The following is a 20356-nucleotide window of genomic DNA, read 5'->3' as shown; positions in this document are numbered from 1 at the left end:
TGAAAGTGTTTATACTGCAATTAAATCAATTGAAGACGATTGAAATTCGTATTTGTGTTTAAAGCTGAAGTGAATTATAAAGATAAAATTTGATTAATTGTAGAATATGTGATCAATTAATCAACGATTTGCAAGTCAATTACTACATTATCGAGAATTAATTATTGAATATAGAGATCGGACGACAGATGTATAATGTAATAAACGTATATCGTATAGCGTTAAAAATGTGGATAAATAATTACTTCGATTGACATGAGTATTATTTATGATAACATTATTTTTTATTATATTTCAATTCAAATCGATTATGAATTATGATGAGTTTGAATACTAGGACTAGGACAAATAGTTCCCGCTGCTTTTTCATTGTATACATTTTTCATATTACGCATTATATAGTACACACTGTTCAAATGCCATATATTGAAAACGACACAAATTCTTCACTTCCTACAATAAGGATAATAATTATATTTGTCCCTGTGATGTCGACGTGTTATATGCGTAATATTAATGCGGTAATCGTTCTTGTATACGGCCATATAATAGGAGTAGGTTCTTAAAATTCTGTATTTTTCCTTTTCTCTCTGAGTATAACAATAATAATTAATATCATTATTATTATGTTTAATTATTATAGTGACAATTATAATAAATAAATAAGAGCCCAGGCGCGACGCTACGGCGTCGTAAAACACATATAGAGTCGAGATTTGTTACTGTATCGAATTCCGCACATTATATGTTATTTCCACATCTCTTCGTTGTGTACAAATATCAAGTCCGTACTCAATATATCCGATAATGATGTCTTTACCAAAGATTGCTGTTACGCACAGGCGTACGACAGTAATAATATTAATAATAATGGCGGCAATAATAAGAATAATAATAGAAGAACAAGTATCAATATTAATATTATTAGACAAGTATTGGAAAGCCGTACACAAAAAAATACAGATTATACTATTAAGATGAAATATGCGTGGAAATCACGTATTTTATGGTAACACGTTTCATTATCACCTGCTGTATTGAGTATGACGAAATATAAATAACATAGATGTTATAATTCACTTGGATGACACTTGTATATATAGTAATAATAATATATATTTATAAGTCTGTTTCAAACGACGTACGGTATTTGATCTGCATGATTTGCACGTCGAACGAACGATTTTCACCGCCAGAGCGATTATAGTTTTGTATTGAAAACAAATTTCTGGTCGTTAATTTTCCTCTACCTATATTCGCAGAGAATGGGGCGGCTAATGGTAACTAAGCACACCTGAACAACGTACTTTAAGAAGCCTTCGGCTCCTTGGTTTGATTCGCTGTAAGATTGATTTATATTTTATATTACACCGACCTGTTTTTGTGAAAAAATTTCTTCAATCAATACGCAGAACCCAATATAGGCCAATATTGAGCCCTCTTCTCGTATTATCGTGGAACAATAAATAATCACAACCGTATACAAGGTTTGATTAATTTTAGTTCATTGACGAGGAGAAAAATTTCAAAAAGAACCGGCTTGCGGTGATTAATTCAGTTAGATTTTAGGTGACTTTGCAATTTAGTATCGCCGCAGCTTATCGAGTGCTTTTCGGCTATAGATACGTCCGAGGAATCCTCGTTTCCCGACATATTGTCTGCGAAAGTTTCCGCAGATCCTCGAATTCACATTTTTACTCAAATTAAGGGGGTATAATCTGACACTTCAATTACGCCAAAGCCTTCGAAATATCGCATTTCGATTTTCAGGAAGCGAGTGCAAGTTATGAAACCAATCCACATCGTCAATTTAGCGCGAAACCCAATTTCTTCCCCGATTACTTATACCTATAAATGCAAGTTTCTAACTATAAATAAATGAAATCTAGACATCGTTAATTTTGAATGTTCAGTATTATCAATAAAACTTGAGTTAAAAATTTAGAATTAAATCTTAAAACGCCACTTTGGCATTGACTGCCGTATGATCGTTGAAGTATGCGTATTTACAGTACATATCTAACAATAATTTGAGTTAAAACTTTGTTTCAGGAATGTTCTGCACCGCTATGAACCTTTGAAACTCACCTGACAAATACTAACTTCTGTGAGATTTTGAATTTTTCACCGCGAAAACGTATTTATACAACTGTTTCTGGCTACGTTTTCGTAAAAAAACAATTACTTTATGCAGAGACAAAGCCTAATATCGAGTTAGTTTTAGAAAAAAAAAAACGTTATTTTCAACACATACATACATAGGCGCTAACTCCGGGGTTGCTCACGTGCTCGAGCAACCCCTGACAAAACCAGGATTTCATAGTTATAAATATATTGAGTTACATGTTTCGAAGTATTTAATGTTTCCAATAATTTGTTAATTTTTAAGGCAAGTTGTCAGTTTCTGGATTTAAGATTTATGTTTTCAAAATGGTTCATGTTTTACAGTGCCCGTCCTTCCGCCCCCAGCCACTTACTATAAAGCAGCATCTGGGTTATATAAAAGTCGACGCCTATGCGTACAAATAATGCGCGATAAATATTGAAGATAATGAGCGATTTATCCGTAATAAATTTAGGAGATATCGACAGTTATCCAGATAGGTAGAAATTCAGGGCATAAATTCTAGATTTATTTCTCTAAAAAGAATAATGATGATGATAATAATAATGATAAAATAATAATTGTAAATATAATAATAGTGGTAATAATAATATTTTTAAAATTAATAAAAATGCAGCGTATACCCCCTTAAGTGACCAAAGAACGACCCAGTATTAAATCACAGTGAATCATATACCTCACAATAATGACAACATACGGTATCTAACATTTTGGAAGAGTTCAAGACTATACATATAATAATGTATGATATTATAACGTGTAATAGCTGTTATTTTCTTCGTCTTCTTTTTTTCTTTACACTTAGAACAGCAACAATAAATATACTATAAATATTTATATATACACATACATGCATATATTTTAAATACACATGCTGGTTAAATAAGTAAGATCGCTGGTCCGAGCTCCGAGAGTACGCAAATTAATAAACTTAATGGAAAAATTATCACTACATAGCAGTAGAATAAAAAACCCCGGTATCTCTAAGACTATTATTACTATTATTATTACTATTATTTCTTTGATATCAATAATTCATTCAATGAGAACATTTTTTGGAAGAAAAGAGTTACGGTTTAGTACCTTTTCAGAGATACCGGGTATCCTTATACATACATATATGCACATATGTATATGTATTTATAAATTGTATAATATCAGAGTGATATTCCATTTGTCTTCTTTGCTTTTTCAGCTCTTAATTACGTCTACCTATATGCTTAATAAAGGTGAGTTGGCCGGGGCGAGGAAATTGGTACGACGGTGAAAAGGTGTAGAGGACAGAAAGATTCATTAAGGACGTACTGATGGGGAAGGATGACCGACTGTTTCACTTTATTTATAATGCTACCGTTATTCCCTTTGCCTTGTGAATACATCTGCGGAGATACATACAGATATACTCACAGTCGGTAGAACCTGAAACGTACATAGTTTACTCAAATATACGCAGGCGTGTGTTTATGTCTAATATATATCACGATAGACATACAAAATATTGTACGACACAACTGCAGCTATCATTCTTTATTCATCGTCATTCATTTAATTATCATCCTTTCTCCAGGCTTATATTATTTATTTATGTCTCAACAAGTACGCGCTCCGGCGAACCATATAGTATCATATGATAAACTTTCAATTAGCAGATCAACTGCTATAAAGTGCGGATATTCAATTAGGATAATAAGATCGCGTCAAGATTACAGGAGGCATCGCGATATTCGTATCTAGGTATACCTGCTTCTGCCTGCGTATTGTTTTCATCTTGTTCATTCTCTTCTCCTTTATTTATCCCTATATCCTTCGCTATAAGTATAATTCGTGATTCGCGACTCGCGATGGTCGTTAAAAGTAGGTACGTCTTTGTAACAAGTACTTAACTACCCCGAGCCGGTAAGTTATAAGCGAGCGTGAATCCGTATACGTGAACGGTGGAAAAACGGATAGCGTATTATAGCGTACCTCGATATTCTTTGATTATATGATAAAAGTTTCTCGGAGTATATAGTACATCCTCCTTGAATATCGTTCTAATAAATTTAATAGAGTAAAACCATTTCTAGTCTGCAATATGTGACGTATATTATGTATATTGTATAGTTGTATCTTTGTATTACACGCTTTGTCATAAAATTTCATACACCGTTGCAGATATGGTATACACACGTTATGACTGCAGTAGCTGTGGTGAATAATATGCGGTCATCGCCTTGTCCTCGCATGCCCCGACTCGTCATCCCTCAAATATATCGAAAAGGGCGCAAACATAGAAAGGGAGATAATAAAACGTAAATTAAGTTACGCCAACTGACCGCTTTGGCGTACATAACATTATTTTTTATACCGCGTATCGTGAACTTCAACGCACGCGAGGCCAAGGCTGGACGGGCTCCGGTGATAAAAATGAAACATTGTTTTTGTTTTTATAATAAAAATAATAATGTTTACAATAAATCGCATGATTATTATTATCATAATATAAAATAAACGTTGATGATGATAATAATAGTGCTGCTAATATTAATCATAATAATAATGATAATAGTTCGATACAAGCTACAAATGATTTCTTTTTCTAGGCAGTGCTGCGAACCATATCCGCTACTCAGACAACAGGAATAATATGATCATTGATCTTTTACAATAATCTATATGTCTGCAGTAATGATAATAATAATAACGATAATAATATTAATAATAGATATATCCTATGTAATATATATGTAGTACCATGTGCATACATACACATACATATATGGTAATACACGTTACGGCTCCAGTATTATGTATGTACGTAATAATGTAATGTGTGTTTATATATATATATATATATATATATATATATGTATGTGTGTGTGTGTGTGTATTATATGTACAAAGGTAAACGTCTGGTCAGTATTAAAGTAAAAATAATATAGTACATTATGTTGCGTGTATAAATATGTTGATTTGTTGATTAGTTGGTTGGTACATAATGCATACTGGATTATGAGTGTTTGTGTAAATGTGTGTGCGTGTCGTTGTGGCTGTGTATAATGCGTATTATTTATTACACAATAAATGTTTATTACAATTACACGTCGATACAACGCGCGATAGTCAATGTATATATTGTATAATGCAGAATAGTATAGCGAACGTTTACGAGAGATTATTACATTATTACATGAGTCTACATATCTATATTATATGTATATCTAGAGTCGAGCGGAATTGATTGAACAGTGATTAATCCTTGTTATTTACACCACTTGGTATATTAGATAATAATTCATTATTCATTACATGATTGATTTTTCTGAAAACAGAGATCCGTGGCGCATTCTACCGTATCGTTCGCATGATTGCCATTAAAACTGATGGAGAAACTATAAGATGTTATCCTATGCGTACTGGTAACCAGTTAAAAACGAAAAGACAAAAAAACGTGATGACAATTTACTAGTGTTTCTTATTCAATCGTCGTATTATGTTTTCTGTTCGTTATCGCCTGTTATTGTTGAATCATGTCCACAAAAACTTTCATTTTTCGATACAACCCTGCAGACCTGACTTGATACATCGGAACATTAGTGTTATTATCATCAATTCTGTTTTATTTCGTTTGTTTGCGCCTGTCGACCATAAAAAAACAAAAAAAAAAAAAAAACATAATATAATACTTTACTACCGATCGTATATTGTATCCTTTAACTTATATACTTTTTTCGTTTTTGCAGTTTTGTGATCATTCCTATTTCTCTTTTATCCGTCTGCAGCAGTTCTCATTACATATGTTTCAGTCATGTTCCTCTTCAAAGTACGCATGCATATCCGTACAATCCGTTTCATTACGATTTTTATGTTATTACCGATATTTTTGTTTTCATTTTGTCGGAATTTATTTATGTTTCTTCGCTTTTTTTTCAATTTTCGCTAAAATTTTCACTCTAATTTCGTTTTTATCCTTTATTTTCTTTCGTTAGTTTTGCTTGGCACAATTTACATCTCTATTTAAAGTTTTTTTTTCTTCTTTTTTTTTCAATAAAAAAAGGCACTGCTTTTCTGCTCACATATAGATATATATATATGTATATATTTATCATATATATACGGCTATACGTGCGCGTATATAAACATCATACAAACGTTAATGGAATCCTCAAAATAAACGACTTAAAAATAAAGTTTAACAATAAAGTGTAAAAAAGAGTAGAAGAAAACCGCGCAAAGACGTGGAGCTTCCGTAGGTTTTTGAATTTCAGAACCTTCAATCGCACGTTTCTCTCTATCTTCCTCCCTCTTTCTTTATCTATCTATCTATCTCTTCTTCTAATCACTCCATCGCTGCTGCAAACTTCAGCGACGTATTTACCTGTGTACCAAATCCTGATCCAACTTTTAAATTAATAGCACCTCGCTCGTAGCGGTTTCATTTTCTCGACAAAAAACGCCCGTGTAGGTTTCACAATATCAACTACTTTACTTCAATTATTCAATGTTTATTTTTATTTTATTTTTCATATTTTTCTTTTGCCATCGGAAGGTATACAGTACTGTGACGTTATGTCATACCTCCGTTGGGATTTAGTTGGTCAATAAAAATTTTCATTATAATATTGTCAAAAAAGTTTTCATCAAGTTTACCTCAGTGTACGTTTAAATATAAATCGCGATCTTTGCTAGCTGCTCCTTAAACGACTGCACTTGTAGCAAAGCTAAGTCTTATTCTTCCCTCTGTTTGTCATTTACTTTCGAATTTTATACGTGGTCAGAAGTTTGTTTTTTTTTTCCCCTATCTGTCATAATAAATGTACGCCATCTCTTCCGTAAAATGTAGTCTGAGGAAAAAGGAATACAGCACCGTCGTGCAGCTTCAAACCAATGGCAGTGACGCTGACAAAAATAGCACAAAGCTCGCAATGAAATCGACACGCAGATAACCCAAATTTAGTTGAAAGACGGAAGATCTGAGGGCACGCAAGAAGAAATTTCGTAGCGAATGATAGATTAAAGTAGTGTTAGAATTCGTCTTATTTCGAAATTTTATGCACCTTAGACTTTGTCTTTTTAAACTTTATGCGCTCTCTTTCTGATCATGTCACCGCGTTAGCCGCTGACGGGTAGCAAGGAAAAATAAGAAATAAAAGGTAAGGATAAATAGAAATGAAAAAAAATAAGAAATAAAATAACCTTGACTCAAACCCGGGTCTCAATAACACGAATTACGCGAAATCACGCGCCGTTACTCATCAATTACCCCCCATTCGCGTTTCCGGCCGCAAAGCGGATCATTTATCCGTCAAACGCCCTACCGAAATTTATTTATCATCATTCACTCGCTCGATAATAAAAAGCAGTCATTTATTCTCTCTCTCGCTCACTATCTCTCCCTCACTCTATCTCGCTCTCTCTCTCTTTCTCTCACTCTATCTATCTCTTTCCTTCTGTCGCTCTTCTACTTTCTCTCTAAATATTTTAAGTAAAAAACTGATAAAAATCAATAATTATTACAATGTTTACACAGCCAAATCTTTGTTTAAACAATTGTTTTGTTTCCTTGTGTTCTCTCGTTTAAATATTCCAGTAAAGTATTCATATTGTATTATAATATTAAACGGTCCGATGTAATATTATTATTATTACTAATATTACTGTTGTTGTTGTTGTTGTTGTTGTTGTTGTTGTTATTATTATTATTATTATAAGACAGGTCTACTACTATGTACGCGGATATATCTTACATATATAGATACATATACATGTACATACGTAGCGTAATATTTGATCTAATGCGTCAAGTGAAACGAATTGAATTTAAGTGAGAACAAAGTTTAAACACTTCGATTTATGTCATTCGAATCAGAGTGACATCAGTGACGGGACTCATTAATGCCAGAGCAAAGTGAACTGCGAACAAGACAGCAACTCAACGTCCTTAAGAATCCGAAGAGGATCTAGGTAAGCATCTGACATCGGTCTTTCGCTTTCACTGTTTATTTGTTATCCGCAACTGGTCAAACGATCTCACATCTTTTTATACCACTCGCGTATAATTTGTTTTATATAGACACACACACACACATATATATATATGTATATATGTACAGATTATTGATTTCATATAAGTATACGTTGATTTTTTATTGTTTTTTCTTCATTTTCTTTCAGTTTAGTTTGGATATTTTTCTCTTCTTCTCTCTGAACTTTTAGCCCGTGATCAAGTTACGTGAATATACATGTTTATATACTACTCACATTACACATATAAATATATGCAATGTAAGGAGAATTGATACTATTGTAAAGTTGGCAGCATAATGTTTCACTATTAACGCTTCTCCGCGTCTTATATTATTATACATATCCATATAATATGTATTATGATATACCTATTACATACTTAAAATTACATTAAGTCTATCCTAAAATCATTTAAAAATGTCCATCGCTCGTAAAAATGTCAGTCGATTTGCAGCATGTTTTTTCCATACTTTTTCGTTTTTTCCTGAAATTCATTGTCTTTGTTTTTTTTTTGTTTATTATTTTCACGCCATGGCAATATTTAATGATCATACCATTCTTACCACGATGAAAAGAGAAAAAAAAGGAACCGAAAGAAGAAAAAAAATTACGACAACGTCAAACATCGTTTTCTCCATCTCGTCTACGATAATTTTTTTTTCTTCGTCTAATCGGACCCTCCAACGCGTTACTATCCATTAAATCGTATTGCTGAGTACTATATCTTCGCATTATTACATTGTATTTATAACAGTGATATCAGTATAGTATATTATAATAATAAAGATCCGTGAAAACTTGTGTACAAAATTGGATTCTAGGTGGCGTTTCATTATTACGCTCACTTGGGTACGCGATAATAACGTAGAACTAGGTATCCTAGCGTCCTGAATACGACTAAGAATGCTAGTAGAACCGCAGTGTTTGCCCACAACGGCAACCCAGGACCGGCAGCACCGCCCGGTCCCTCTAAGATCGCCGATACCGGTATCGTCGTTCCGTTCTTGCACTCGGAAAACTTGCTCGGTTGGGCACACCTGTGATAAAATTGAAATTGTCTTATAAAAATTAAGAGGCATCAAGGAGGGTTTTCCTGTACGAGCTGCACTCACATGATTGGCTCCCCGACGCCGAACTCGAGTATCTGCATATTCTGATAGGCGTAGTGAACCATGCTGGCGTATCTCGCCCAGGCGAGCCACGGGGGTACAGCGGTGGCGAGATACCCGCCAAGTAATTGCGTCCCCAGAGTGTAGAGCGCCGATGCCGTTATGCTGACTTGGAGGTCGAGGCAGCAGGCGCCCACGAAGAAGCCCACGCTCTGAAGTGGAGAATCGAAGAGGACGGTTGGACGACCGACGATCGTAAGCAACGAGCAATGAATAACTGGGAGAATTAACGAACTCTCCTAACTTACCTGGGCGACGACCGTGTTCAGCAGGAGAAACGCCAGAAGAGTGACGAACACAGCCGGACTGTGAAAACCCAGCATTGGATAACTGATTATGTGATAAACCGCCGGAAGTGTGATTGTCAACGGTAACTCGCCGACCATTTTGGCGAGGTAATAAGCCGAGAGGCGATACGATCCCGAGAGACGCTCCTTGTTGATTACCTCGCGTTCGGGAGGGACTGAACATAGGGTAACGAAATTAGACGTCCGATAAAGAGAACGGAAGGCATCAGGCTCGTTGCACGCCTGAGACGCTCGGTCAAATGTAAACAACTCACAGCTAGAGAGCGCTCCGAAGTGGGCGAACAGCATCCAGTAAGTTGTGCTGAAGAACATCCATCCCTGGATGTCGTGGAGGGCGGCCTCTGTTCTTGGAAGGCGAAGCCAAAGGAGACCCGCCAAAAGACCCAACGCTACTGTCTGGAGCCAGTTCAGCCGGGACAGCATCCTGGGTCTGGCCTCTTGGAAGTTCCGCTCAGACAGTACCTGGAGAAATCGATGCGTCAAATTAATGTAAAGGACGAAGAGACGACGGGTCCCGCCTGAATTCCCTTGGCCAAGCGCGGTGTCTGTATTCGAAAACGAAAGTTACATTTTTAACTCACTTTGAACTGAGACCAAAAGCTCGTTGGCCAGTGCCAGGAGTAATCGTCGTCCGAAGAACTTGTGCTGCTACTCGCGTGACTTTGGGTATCGAGCCAAAGGGTCCTTCCGTCATCCTCCTTTACTGTTGGGGCAATAAGAGCGAAAATCGTTTCATTCCAGGAATTGAGAGAATTGCGCAGGATGATGATAGACAACGAGATATTGAACCGAAACCGAGCAAATGATAATGGTATTATAATACGTATTAGTGGCGAATGGCGACATCAACGTGTGCGGTTAGTTTTCGGAAAATAATAATTGTGGATCATCGCTGAACGCAAGTTATGTCGTTGAGCAGCGTTCTCTTCCCGGTCCGATAGCGGATCTTCTAGCCTAGTGTTAGTAATGCAGCACGTGGTAGTTGTAGTATTAGTATGATTAGTTTAGGTTTCTCAAATGCATTTACCGATCGCGCTGTAAACGTGACTGCTGGTGTTGTGGTTCGGGGGGTTAATGACCACACACATATCCAGTTTTCCTCGGTTCGTAATGTCCTTGCATTCTCCGTTTCCTGATACCAAAACGCAACATCCAAAACAAACTGTGTCACATTGATTTCAAAAAACGACTACAATATACGCTATTTACAAAGTGCGTGGAAAAAGGCTTCGTGTCACAAGAATGACAGCACATCGGGCCGCATATAAAAATGTCTCAATTTGACGAAAATAAAAAGTGATCGTCCGACAAACAGAAGGTCGAATCGATACTCGGTCGTCCGCAGGGTTTCTTCTATTTACGATATCATATACATTTGCATACCATTGTGGGTGATATGGTGCTCGTGATAATGGATCAGGTGATCGCAGAGCGGATGCTGGCTGGGGTTGTAGTCTGGTCGAAGTTCCAACGGGCAGTCGATTCCCTGCCTCGCCGCCCTAGCCGCAGCCACTATCCTCTCTCGAACCTCTTCCGGTCCCTTTATTTGTTCGACTGTAACGCAGACGCATACATGGGATTAGCGAGAGTGGAAAGTACCGTTCTGAGGCAGCCCTCGTGCCGAAGCTTCGATCGGCAAACGCGGAGCGATGGATGAATAGCAAATAGTCCGAACATATCAACTCACGTATGAAGTCGGCGGGGTTGTAATGCGGGAGTAAGGTGAGGCCGATGGTGGAGAAAAATCTGCCGATGTTGTTCGTCGGCCCGTAGTATGCTACCTGGCCTCTGCTGAGTAGGAGCAGCTTGTTGAAGCTGTGAAACATTCGCGAACTGGGCTGATGGACCGTGACGACGATGCTCTTTCCTTCTTGTTCGGCGTACTTCTTCAACCGGGAGATCAGAGCCTGGGCCGAATGGGAGTCGAGTCCGCTCGTGGGCTCCTGTCGAAGGGGAGAAAAAATGAGAATTATTGAGATAAGAGGTAAACGGTGGTCGGTGCGGCGACCGCTTGCGGGAAGGATCGTCGTTCGAAAGGTATACAATATCGTGGCTGAATCAACAGAGTGAGTCGACGTCGGTCAACGACGTCGACTCTCTATTTCGACAGCTGAAAAACTTTGACTGTATGTCAGTAAAACGACCACCAAATGCTGATGAATGTGTCCTCCGATATGTCAAACTAAGGACAAAAAAGCAAACAAGACCGACCGATTCTGCACACATTCGTCGAATAATATCATACAACGGTCAATATTTGGAATGTTTGCCTGCCTTATCTGCTCGCCTGATATACCTATAACCCCTTCGTTCTTCTGAGAATATCATGCGAGGACACGCTACGAGGCCGCGAACTGTTCACGGAATAATAATCTAGAACCTCGTTCGTGAACATTGCGTGATTCTCGGATCGAGATCGAATCGTGCAAATTTTTTTCCTCTGACCTTTCACGAGTCCGGAAAATAATTATCCTGCCCAACAGTTCTTATCGAGATACTACTCTGGGTGATTGAGAAAGAGTATTGCATTTTTTACAGGGATGAACTACGTAATTCTTGAACTTTATTCCGGTCTTTCCGAGTTTTTCGTCATATCGTCGATAGTTGCTTATTATACGGTTGCACAACATTTTGCCAATCAATAAACGTTCGTACACTAATAGAATTATGTATCTTTGTCGCAATATTCTAATGCAGAGAAAATAAGAGGCACAGCATGCGTGCTGCAACTTTGCAAATTGGATGCGATAGATCGATGACGAAATAACGAGTACGGCGTCGGTCTCTCCCTGAGCCAATGGATGATTGACAGTTTTCGCATATAAAACGGCAAATATACCAGTGAATTTTCAAACAGTTATATTATTATTGAAGCATAAAGGCGCGTAGAGAGTCGAGAGCGTTGTATTCGCTCGGCTCGTTATCTACGTGAAACATGTTTGACGTAGGTTGCAATTTCCCGGTGAATGACACTGATTAATCTTGTGGGTAGTACGTTTCAATACTAGGTATACAGCGTTCAATCTACCGTTCTAAATGCCAACATAGAGGATCGTTGTACCGGATGCCTGATAATTCATCGATACTCGGCGGCAGCAGCCTAGGTAGATCCACACCCACGCGCGATTATTCCAGTCTTGGCCGAACCCGATCCTTGTGTGCGTCTGACTCCTCGTTGATAGGAGCGACACGAAATGAGATCAGGAATGCGTTCAATCTCTAACGGTAGATCTACACACGATTCTGTGCTGGCCACGTTTACGTGTATCCAGACATACCCGAACATGCCGTACGTGTGCGGGTGTATTGAGCCGCGCAAAAAATGTAAACGGTAAGATAATTTTAATACCCTGCAACAATGAGGTGGCGATGCCTTTTTTTTTCGCTTCTCATACTTCGGTACACAAGAGGATTAGATCTGTACTCGACGTAACCGATTGTGCGACACGGTACACGTTCATTCAATTGATTTGGAATCCGGCAGCTGAAAGGCGCGAGGCAACTTACGGGGGCTTCGTTGGTCCAATTTTCAATTGTCGGGGCCTCTAACTGTCAATCAAGTTTATTCACGAAATTTTTACTCCGTTCGTACTATGAAGAATTCTCTCCTGAAGTATAGAAACACAATTCCCATTGAAATTATACCGATGATTGATTGCTTGTTTTACCCTGGGATAATAGTAATTTGTTCATCTCTGTATGAATATCAACCGAATCAGAAAAACCTGACGCTTCGTGACACTGATTTTCAGTCCTTCCGTTAACCGAATGTATCAGGGTTTCTCGACAATAATCCGCAAAGTGATTGAATTGGTATTTTCCTCATCCAATCCTCTTCAAAAGTGAAAACTCGAGACTGGTGAAATTGAATTGAATCGATTCGAATTGATACGCATGCATATATATGTATACTTACGTCGAGGAGCATTAAAGAAGGATTGGTGAGAAGTTCGCAGGCGATGCTTGTCCTCTTCTTCTCGCCGCCGGAAAGGCCTCGTTTCGTGTAGTCTCCAATAACTGTGACAAATAATCAAATAAAGAACGGTTGGTCAAGTGCGGTGCTAGCGAGAAAAGAAAGAGAAATGGTACGCGATGGACGGGAACGAGAAAAGAAAGCAGCTTCGATGCTCGAGAGATCTTCGATTCGTTTTTTCGTTATTTCGTCCGTCGTTCCGCCATGACTACGCCCCCAATATTCGCTGACGAGCTGTTTATACTTGGAAGCTTTGCACAATGTGTCGTATCATCTCGTATACGTATATTTATGCACGCTGAATGTACATTTTACATTGTACATATATTTCCAGATGTAAAGTACGAGCACGGCTGACCGTGTTTTGTTTTCTACACAGAGAGGCTATTGGTTTACGGGAGCCATACTTACTTGTGTCTTGGCAGGCGGCGAGGTCAAGAACCTCGATTATGTGGTCTACACACTGCATCTTCTGAGAGTGTGAAAGCGTGTCTGGCAGCCTGAGGCGAGCCTGGTACTGCGGAGAAGGAAATACAAAAGTAAAAAAGCAATCTTTTTTTTTTTCGACTATTGCACAAGCGACAAAATATTTCACTTTTGCATTTTTCATCGCACGTATTATATGTCTCTTCAGCACCATTTATTTATTACAATAATAGTAACGCTACTCCTTCATCTCTCCTTGTGCTCTTTCTTTTCTGGTCTTCTCTGTCCTTTCTCTTTTTCCTCTCTTTCTTTCTTTAGTTTTTGTTTTTTTTTTTCTTATTTTTCTTTCTCTTGCGTTAGACCTACAACCGTATACAACTCTAGTAATAATTTCCAAAACAAATTGTCTCAAAAGTCATCGGCGTTCTTGGCAAGTGAATATTTCCTCCGAACGAAACAAATATGACCAGAAATAATAATAACATCAAAAATAATAGTAGCAATAAAAATAACAAATCAAGCGAGAAAGAAAGCAATTGGCTCACCGAGGATCAGACGGGCGTAAGTAAATGCATGCGTGAATAATGGGGAGCCCCCCGCCTCCGGCGTTCGGGCGTTGGTGCAGACGCAGTGTAGAAAGTGCATCGAGGCGTGTCGCAACGAGCAATTGTACCGTACGTCGTTCGCGGGTCCAGGGATTAGCGCAAAGCGCAGAGGCGGAGGAGGGTTGCAATTCTCTCTTTAAAGTTTAAAGAGAGGGTTTGCAGCGCGAAAGTGTCGCGTCGAGCGCGTGCAAGAGTGAGAAGGAGAGAAAATCGAGAAACGAGTTAGGAAGCGTTAACAGCTGCTTTCCCGTTGCACCGACGACGCGACCGTCCGATGCACGCGCGTAACAACTAAAAAGCGGGGGCGAGTGACCGACCTCGTCGTCGAGCCCGCAGGATGACGGAATTAGGCGCAATCCGAAGAAGGGTGCCCTGAAAATGCGAAAGGTACTTACGCGTACGTGGGTAAGATATATAGGTATAATAATAAGATATTCCCCGTTGTTCACCTAATGCCGTATCCGCGTAGTTTAACGGTTTAACAGTTGCGTATCAACAACAACCGCTCGCATATGCTGCAACATTGTGCAGCGGATACAATCAAACAATCAACTTGTCCCTTGCAGCTCGACCTGCTGCACTTATCTCTTTACAACTGGCTAGAACGCCTCGTCGTATATAACCTATGTCATACCTACGTACGGTGTATACGCGTATTGGAGATACGTATGTTGCGTACATGGTATAGAAGGATGGCGCCCTGCAATCTTATCAAAGCCCTTGCTTGCATCTACTTCTCTATAACACCCTCTCGTTTTCTTCCTTTCATTCTCTCTCCGTTACGATATTCCTTATCTTATTACTATTCGCGCTAACGCGAGAGTTATTGCTCGGGCTATGTGTACGTAGATACATGTAGGTATATATTATATATAATCGTAACTGCATCGCACCACGCGAGTGTGTCAGATAGTATGAGTATACATGTTCAGTCTATTCATATGCGAAACGGGAGATAATATAGAGCCGGAGAAAGATTCAGGACTGCGTTAGATCACTACTGTCGTTGAAGGCATAAGGTAGGTGTCTTTCAAAGAAATATACGGATAGTAGCGAGATCGAAAGAAAATTGGGAAATTAGTCCGTATGGGGTCTAGACAGGCGGTTATAGACTATATAAATATCTATACATACACATCGCACAATCTCGGACAGAGGCTGTTTTCTTGGGAATTCATGATGCGTGCGTACGTGCACTGAATTATCAATTAATTGCTATCAGCTACTCGGGTTCTGCATGTATACGCATTGGTGGTCGATTAAAATAGCCGTCAGCCAAAGAGAGAGAGAGAGAAATAGAAAGATAGAAGGAAAGAGTAGGGAACGACGCTAACACAACAATAAAATAACGCGGTACATTAAAATTGCGTATTATATGTATAGGTACACGCGATTTTTACACCGGGTGCACAAATACCTTTTCCACCGCGTACGTTTCACATGAGCACGTGTTATACAGGCGAGGATCGGTATCTCGCAATAATGATGCCAGAACTTTTTGAAACGCGTAATATATGCGGTTCACTGACCGAGTAAAGTTATATGACGTCACACCATCTCCACCCCACCCTACTTCTCTGCACCAACTGGGTACATCAGGACAGGGACGGTCGTTCGCATGCAGAATATATTCGCGAGTTTGTACGAATCTATGTATATGTATCTGCACGTAATGCTCTAAATGAATTAAAAACTGTCCCACAGTTCCATACGTTCCGAAACCGCACGGCTTCAAACGATTGGTCCCACGTCTTTTTTTGTTTTTTTTAACAATTTTCATTATTAACGTACGTTTTTTTACGTTGCTCTTATACACAATTTTTTTATCCAGCAGAATTGAATCGTGCATGGCGAATGCAATTCCGGGCTCAAACGCGCTGACCCCTATATTTCTCATAACTCTTCTTACATCGCATATTTCGCGTTACATAGGTATAACGGAACGACGAAGCTTGGAGGATAAAGGGCATGTCTAAATCCCGATGATCGTCAAAAAAGAACATGACGTATCGTTAACGATTGACACTTCTCGATCACACTATGTATACGAATATTAGACAAAGTGAACGCTAGTCATCCGCAACGAGGATAGGAAAGAGTTTTGTGTCTCGTGCACTTTCTCTTGCCTGCATTGCATGCACATACGTCTACGTATAAATCGATATATTCATACGTTCGAGTTTTCCCGAGAGCGGCATTAAACCGGATACCTACCAACGCCATAATATTATAAAGTTGACACGTTATCCTTATGCGAGTTGCCAAGGGATCAGAAATATAGAACGAATGAGATGGTAATTCATCCCACTTTCTAAACACCTGCCCTCGCGAGTATTAGACGCTAACGTGCGATGTTGAAGGCATGGTTGGAGCATAACACCGCATGCCCGTAAAATATTCAACGTGTGATGAAAATTAGTAACCTTTGACGGTACGAACCTCGAGTGTTTGCCTCAAGGTGAGATCCGGAAAGAAGACGTCCTGTTGCTGAACGTAGCATATCCTTCGGCGCCATCTCTTCGTAAGACGTTCTCGATTTAGCCAAATCTCACCACCGTCCAGACCAACTCGTCCGGATAAACAATTCAGCAGCGTTGTTTTCCCGCAGCCTGTTATGCAAGAAAATAATCAATGCTTCTCATCATCGATGGTCACGTGTACATGAGTCGTTGAACGATAGAACGATGCAGCTCTGCATTGCTGCGCGAGCGCCGATTCAGCGCGTGAATCGTGTTATTCAATTTATTTTCAATATATGTTTGTTTGTTTCATTTTTTTTATTTATTTTTTTTTTTTTTATTTGTTCAAAAATTTGAGAGCGTTTTAGGTCGATATGTCTACTCATGCAGAATGAGAAAATTAATATAATTTCAGTTTAAGAAGACACTGTAATCTCTCCAACGATTTGATGTTCAATTAATCAAGAACGGCGCATATCAATTTCGGATTGAGTTCAACTAGTCGGTTTGAAAGCTGCGATCCATTACATTAAAGCAGTTCGGTCGAAAACGGATTAACCCGAGAATTCCGATCAGCCATAAATCGGTTCGCGCGTTTCGTAAACATACTCAAGGAGGAGTGCGGTATAAAGTATAAGCAAAAATAGATGTGAAAGAAGTAGTGAAGAAGAAAAGAGTAAAAACGATTCGAGAAAAAAAAAAATGATAAAATTAGATACAATATATCAAGCGAACAAAAATCGAAGCAATCAATCCTTGCAATTGACGAAATTTAGCGTCGCGGTAAAAGGTGCGCAATAAACGCGACGATTTGACGCTGAAACACCAATAAAGAGTGTGTCGAGTCATCCCTGAACTTTGTAGCTGGTGATATATTGGATGCGTCAACTTTGCGCATCTTTGATTGATGAAACGGCGGGTAGTCGCTGCGTTCTCCAAGACTTTTGCTGCGGGTGGCTCGTTAGCGATTAAATTACGTCGGTACGAACCGGATTGGATAATTGCATTACCTGACGGTCCCATGACGGCGAGTAGCTCTCCCGGTTTGACGACCCCTGATACGTCGCGGAGGAGAGCCCTCTTGTCCTTGACCACCTGGAGATTCCGGTAGACAAGTTGAACGGGACGTGACTCCAGCGGACATACCAGCTGCAGCGCCGAACTTTCCACTCTGAAAAAGTAGAACAAAAATAAAGAGATAAAATAAGAATGAAATAGTCGATGCCGGCGCTGGTCCAGCTTGCGTAACCACGGAGAATACATAGATATTGAGTGCGCGTAGGAGGAACAAATTGATCGTATAACGAGTATCGTTTCGTACGTCAAGTTCAGACGTTACGAAACTGCACGTTATTTGGTGAGGGGAATACACAATGAGAGGGTCTCTGAAACTTCACGTGAGTCTGGAGTCTGCAGCAAGCGGCACGCTGGGTTATTACAATAAAAATTTTTACGTCGCGATGAAAAGGGACCCGGCGGCAATGACGCAAGTAACTTCGACCAGACGAACTAAGATATGGTACATCGATTCGGCGAAAGAGCTTTGTCCGAAATTGAATGGACAATTTCGTTATTGTGGTGGTTCAGGGTAGGTAGACACAAGTGTGGAGCCATCATCCGTGGGCAATAAACCTCCGCAGCATCTTCGGGGAAATCTGTTGTTCAACCTCAAAGCGTAAACCCGATGATCCGAAAGTCCGGAATCCCAGTGAACCACATAACGAGCATACCGAGCTGGTCTGTCACTTTCACTCGCCTCTCCGAAGAGGCATGGAAATTACCGGTAGCTTCGAGATGATATTTTATCGATGCAATGACCGAGGATAGGAGATAATCTGTTGCTTGCAGCGACGACTGAAAGTTTTTCCGCACCGTGTGACAGCCAAATCAATTAATATTCAATCTGCACCACACAATCTCCTGCACTTTCGATAAAGCAAGAATGATAGGGTACACCGGAAAAAGTGATTCGTGTCGAATTAAGCACGACTCCCGCGTATTGATCGGTCTTGATTAATCGACAGTAACGCAAGGACAGATCAGTTATCCTTCTCATCAACGAGCTTGATTCATCTCTAAATCGTTCATCGCAAGACGGTACTGATTGCGTCGGATTTCGAGCGATGAGAGTTGGTCGAACCTACGATATTACGAAAGGACGAATGTCGTTGAATCAATTTGCGCTGCATGTGACAGACTAAACGCGTCAACGTGAAATACGAATAGACGAGGTGTACCTGCATGGGACGACCATGATCGGTACTATCGGACGGTCCGCGATGGAATACAACCGGGTGTGTCACGTCCGTACGTACGAATGCAGCTAATTGTTACGTCCTTTGTCCGCCGTCCGTCAGGACGGGTAGATTTGCACACGAGAAGTATCCGAACACACATAGAGATTGAGGGCAAGTGTTACGTTGGATGACGGTACGCATAGGCATGTGTTATACTGTATATACACGGAAAAAGCAAACAACTCCCGAGCAACGACTCCGTATAAGACAATAAATTCACAACGTGAACGAGTCGCGTCATGCCGCAGAGGGTCGACGAACCCGTCGGTAGTACATGAACTTCAACTTTAAAACATTTGCCGTTTCGCCCCCCCCGTTCTTCGCTCATTGTCAAACGACTTGGAGCTTTGGCCCGTCTGATGAAACGGGACCAAATGCATTCGGACTCGCGTATGAATACGTATTTAAACGACGGCGGTGTCCGTGTCACAACAGAAACGTTCACGCCGACGCCCAAACTCGCCACTCTAGTATGGCGGATCGAAGACCTGCACATGCCTCTATACGAGACTGTTTAGTGTCAAATTCGTGTCGCTCGAACCTGGGATGACCGCACAAACACATCAACGCCGGTGTATAAACACCAGGAACGACGTGTTGGCTCTCTGTTATATCGGGGACAGTATGATTACGCGAGATGAAATTCTCTTTCAGGGACTGTAACGCGCTCTGGTTTATGACGAAGGAGAGAGATAGAGAGAAATATGACATACTCAATGATCTGCATGTAGTTACACGTTGTACGGTCTCGACCTTAATTCGTGGTGGTTTGCCCGACGTAGTCACGGTCTTTCGGAACATTTCGAAGCCTGCAAAGTTGAGGACCTTCTTCCGCGGCGTATAATCTTTTATAGCCCGAGGCGCGGTTACCACACCGCTGGATGGATACCATCATCAGCTGATTTCCATTCCGTCTAAAATTGACTCGTTCTTTCGCCATGTTCTAGAGGAGTGGGTTTGAATTTTAAGAAAGACGAGAACGGACAGT

At 39.8% G+C, this 20356-nt stretch overlaps 1 protein-coding gene across 3 annotated transcripts in view; it reads right to left on the bottom strand.

Moving 5' to 3' along the window:
- Positions 1 to 8566: 8566 nt before the first annotated feature.
- The window catches only part of LOC107223582 (ABC transporter G family member 27), a 112560-nt gene continuing 100770 nt past the window's right edge, over positions 8567 to 20356 (bottom strand). For 2 of the 3 annotated variants that reach the window (XM_015663299.2, XM_046745711.1), the window contains exons 2-13: positions 18082 to 18242; positions 17052 to 17221; positions 13993 to 14098; positions 13525 to 13625; positions 11296 to 11551; positions 10992 to 11162; positions 10636 to 10740; positions 10190 to 10311; positions 9863 to 10070; positions 9549 to 9763; positions 9244 to 9452; positions 8567 to 9168 (exon numbers count right to left, since the gene is read on the bottom strand). In XM_015663299.2, coding sequence (XP_015518785.1) covers positions 8973 to 9168; positions 9244 to 9452; positions 9549 to 9763; positions 9863 to 10070; positions 10190 to 10311; positions 10636 to 10740; positions 10992 to 11162; positions 11296 to 11551; positions 13525 to 13625; positions 13993 to 14098; positions 17052 to 17221; positions 18082 to 18242 — 2020 coding nt within the window. In that variant the 3' untranslated portion in view covers positions 8567 to 8972. The remainder of the gene's footprint in view (positions 9169 to 9243; positions 9453 to 9548; positions 9764 to 9862; positions 10071 to 10189; positions 10312 to 10635; positions 10741 to 10991; positions 11163 to 11295; positions 11552 to 13524; positions 13626 to 13992; positions 14099 to 17051; positions 17222 to 18081; positions 18243 to 20356) is intronic. The other variant, XM_046745751.1, reaches the window with a different exon arrangement.

Source organism: Neodiprion lecontei, chromosome 1 (genome assembly GCF_021901455.1).
Source record: "Neodiprion lecontei isolate iyNeoLeco1 chromosome 1, iyNeoLeco1.1, whole genome shotgun sequence".
NCBI lineage: Eukaryota > Metazoa > Arthropoda > Insecta > Hymenoptera > Diprionidae > Neodiprion > Neodiprion lecontei.
This window is presented reverse-complemented; position numbering and strand designations above follow the sequence as displayed.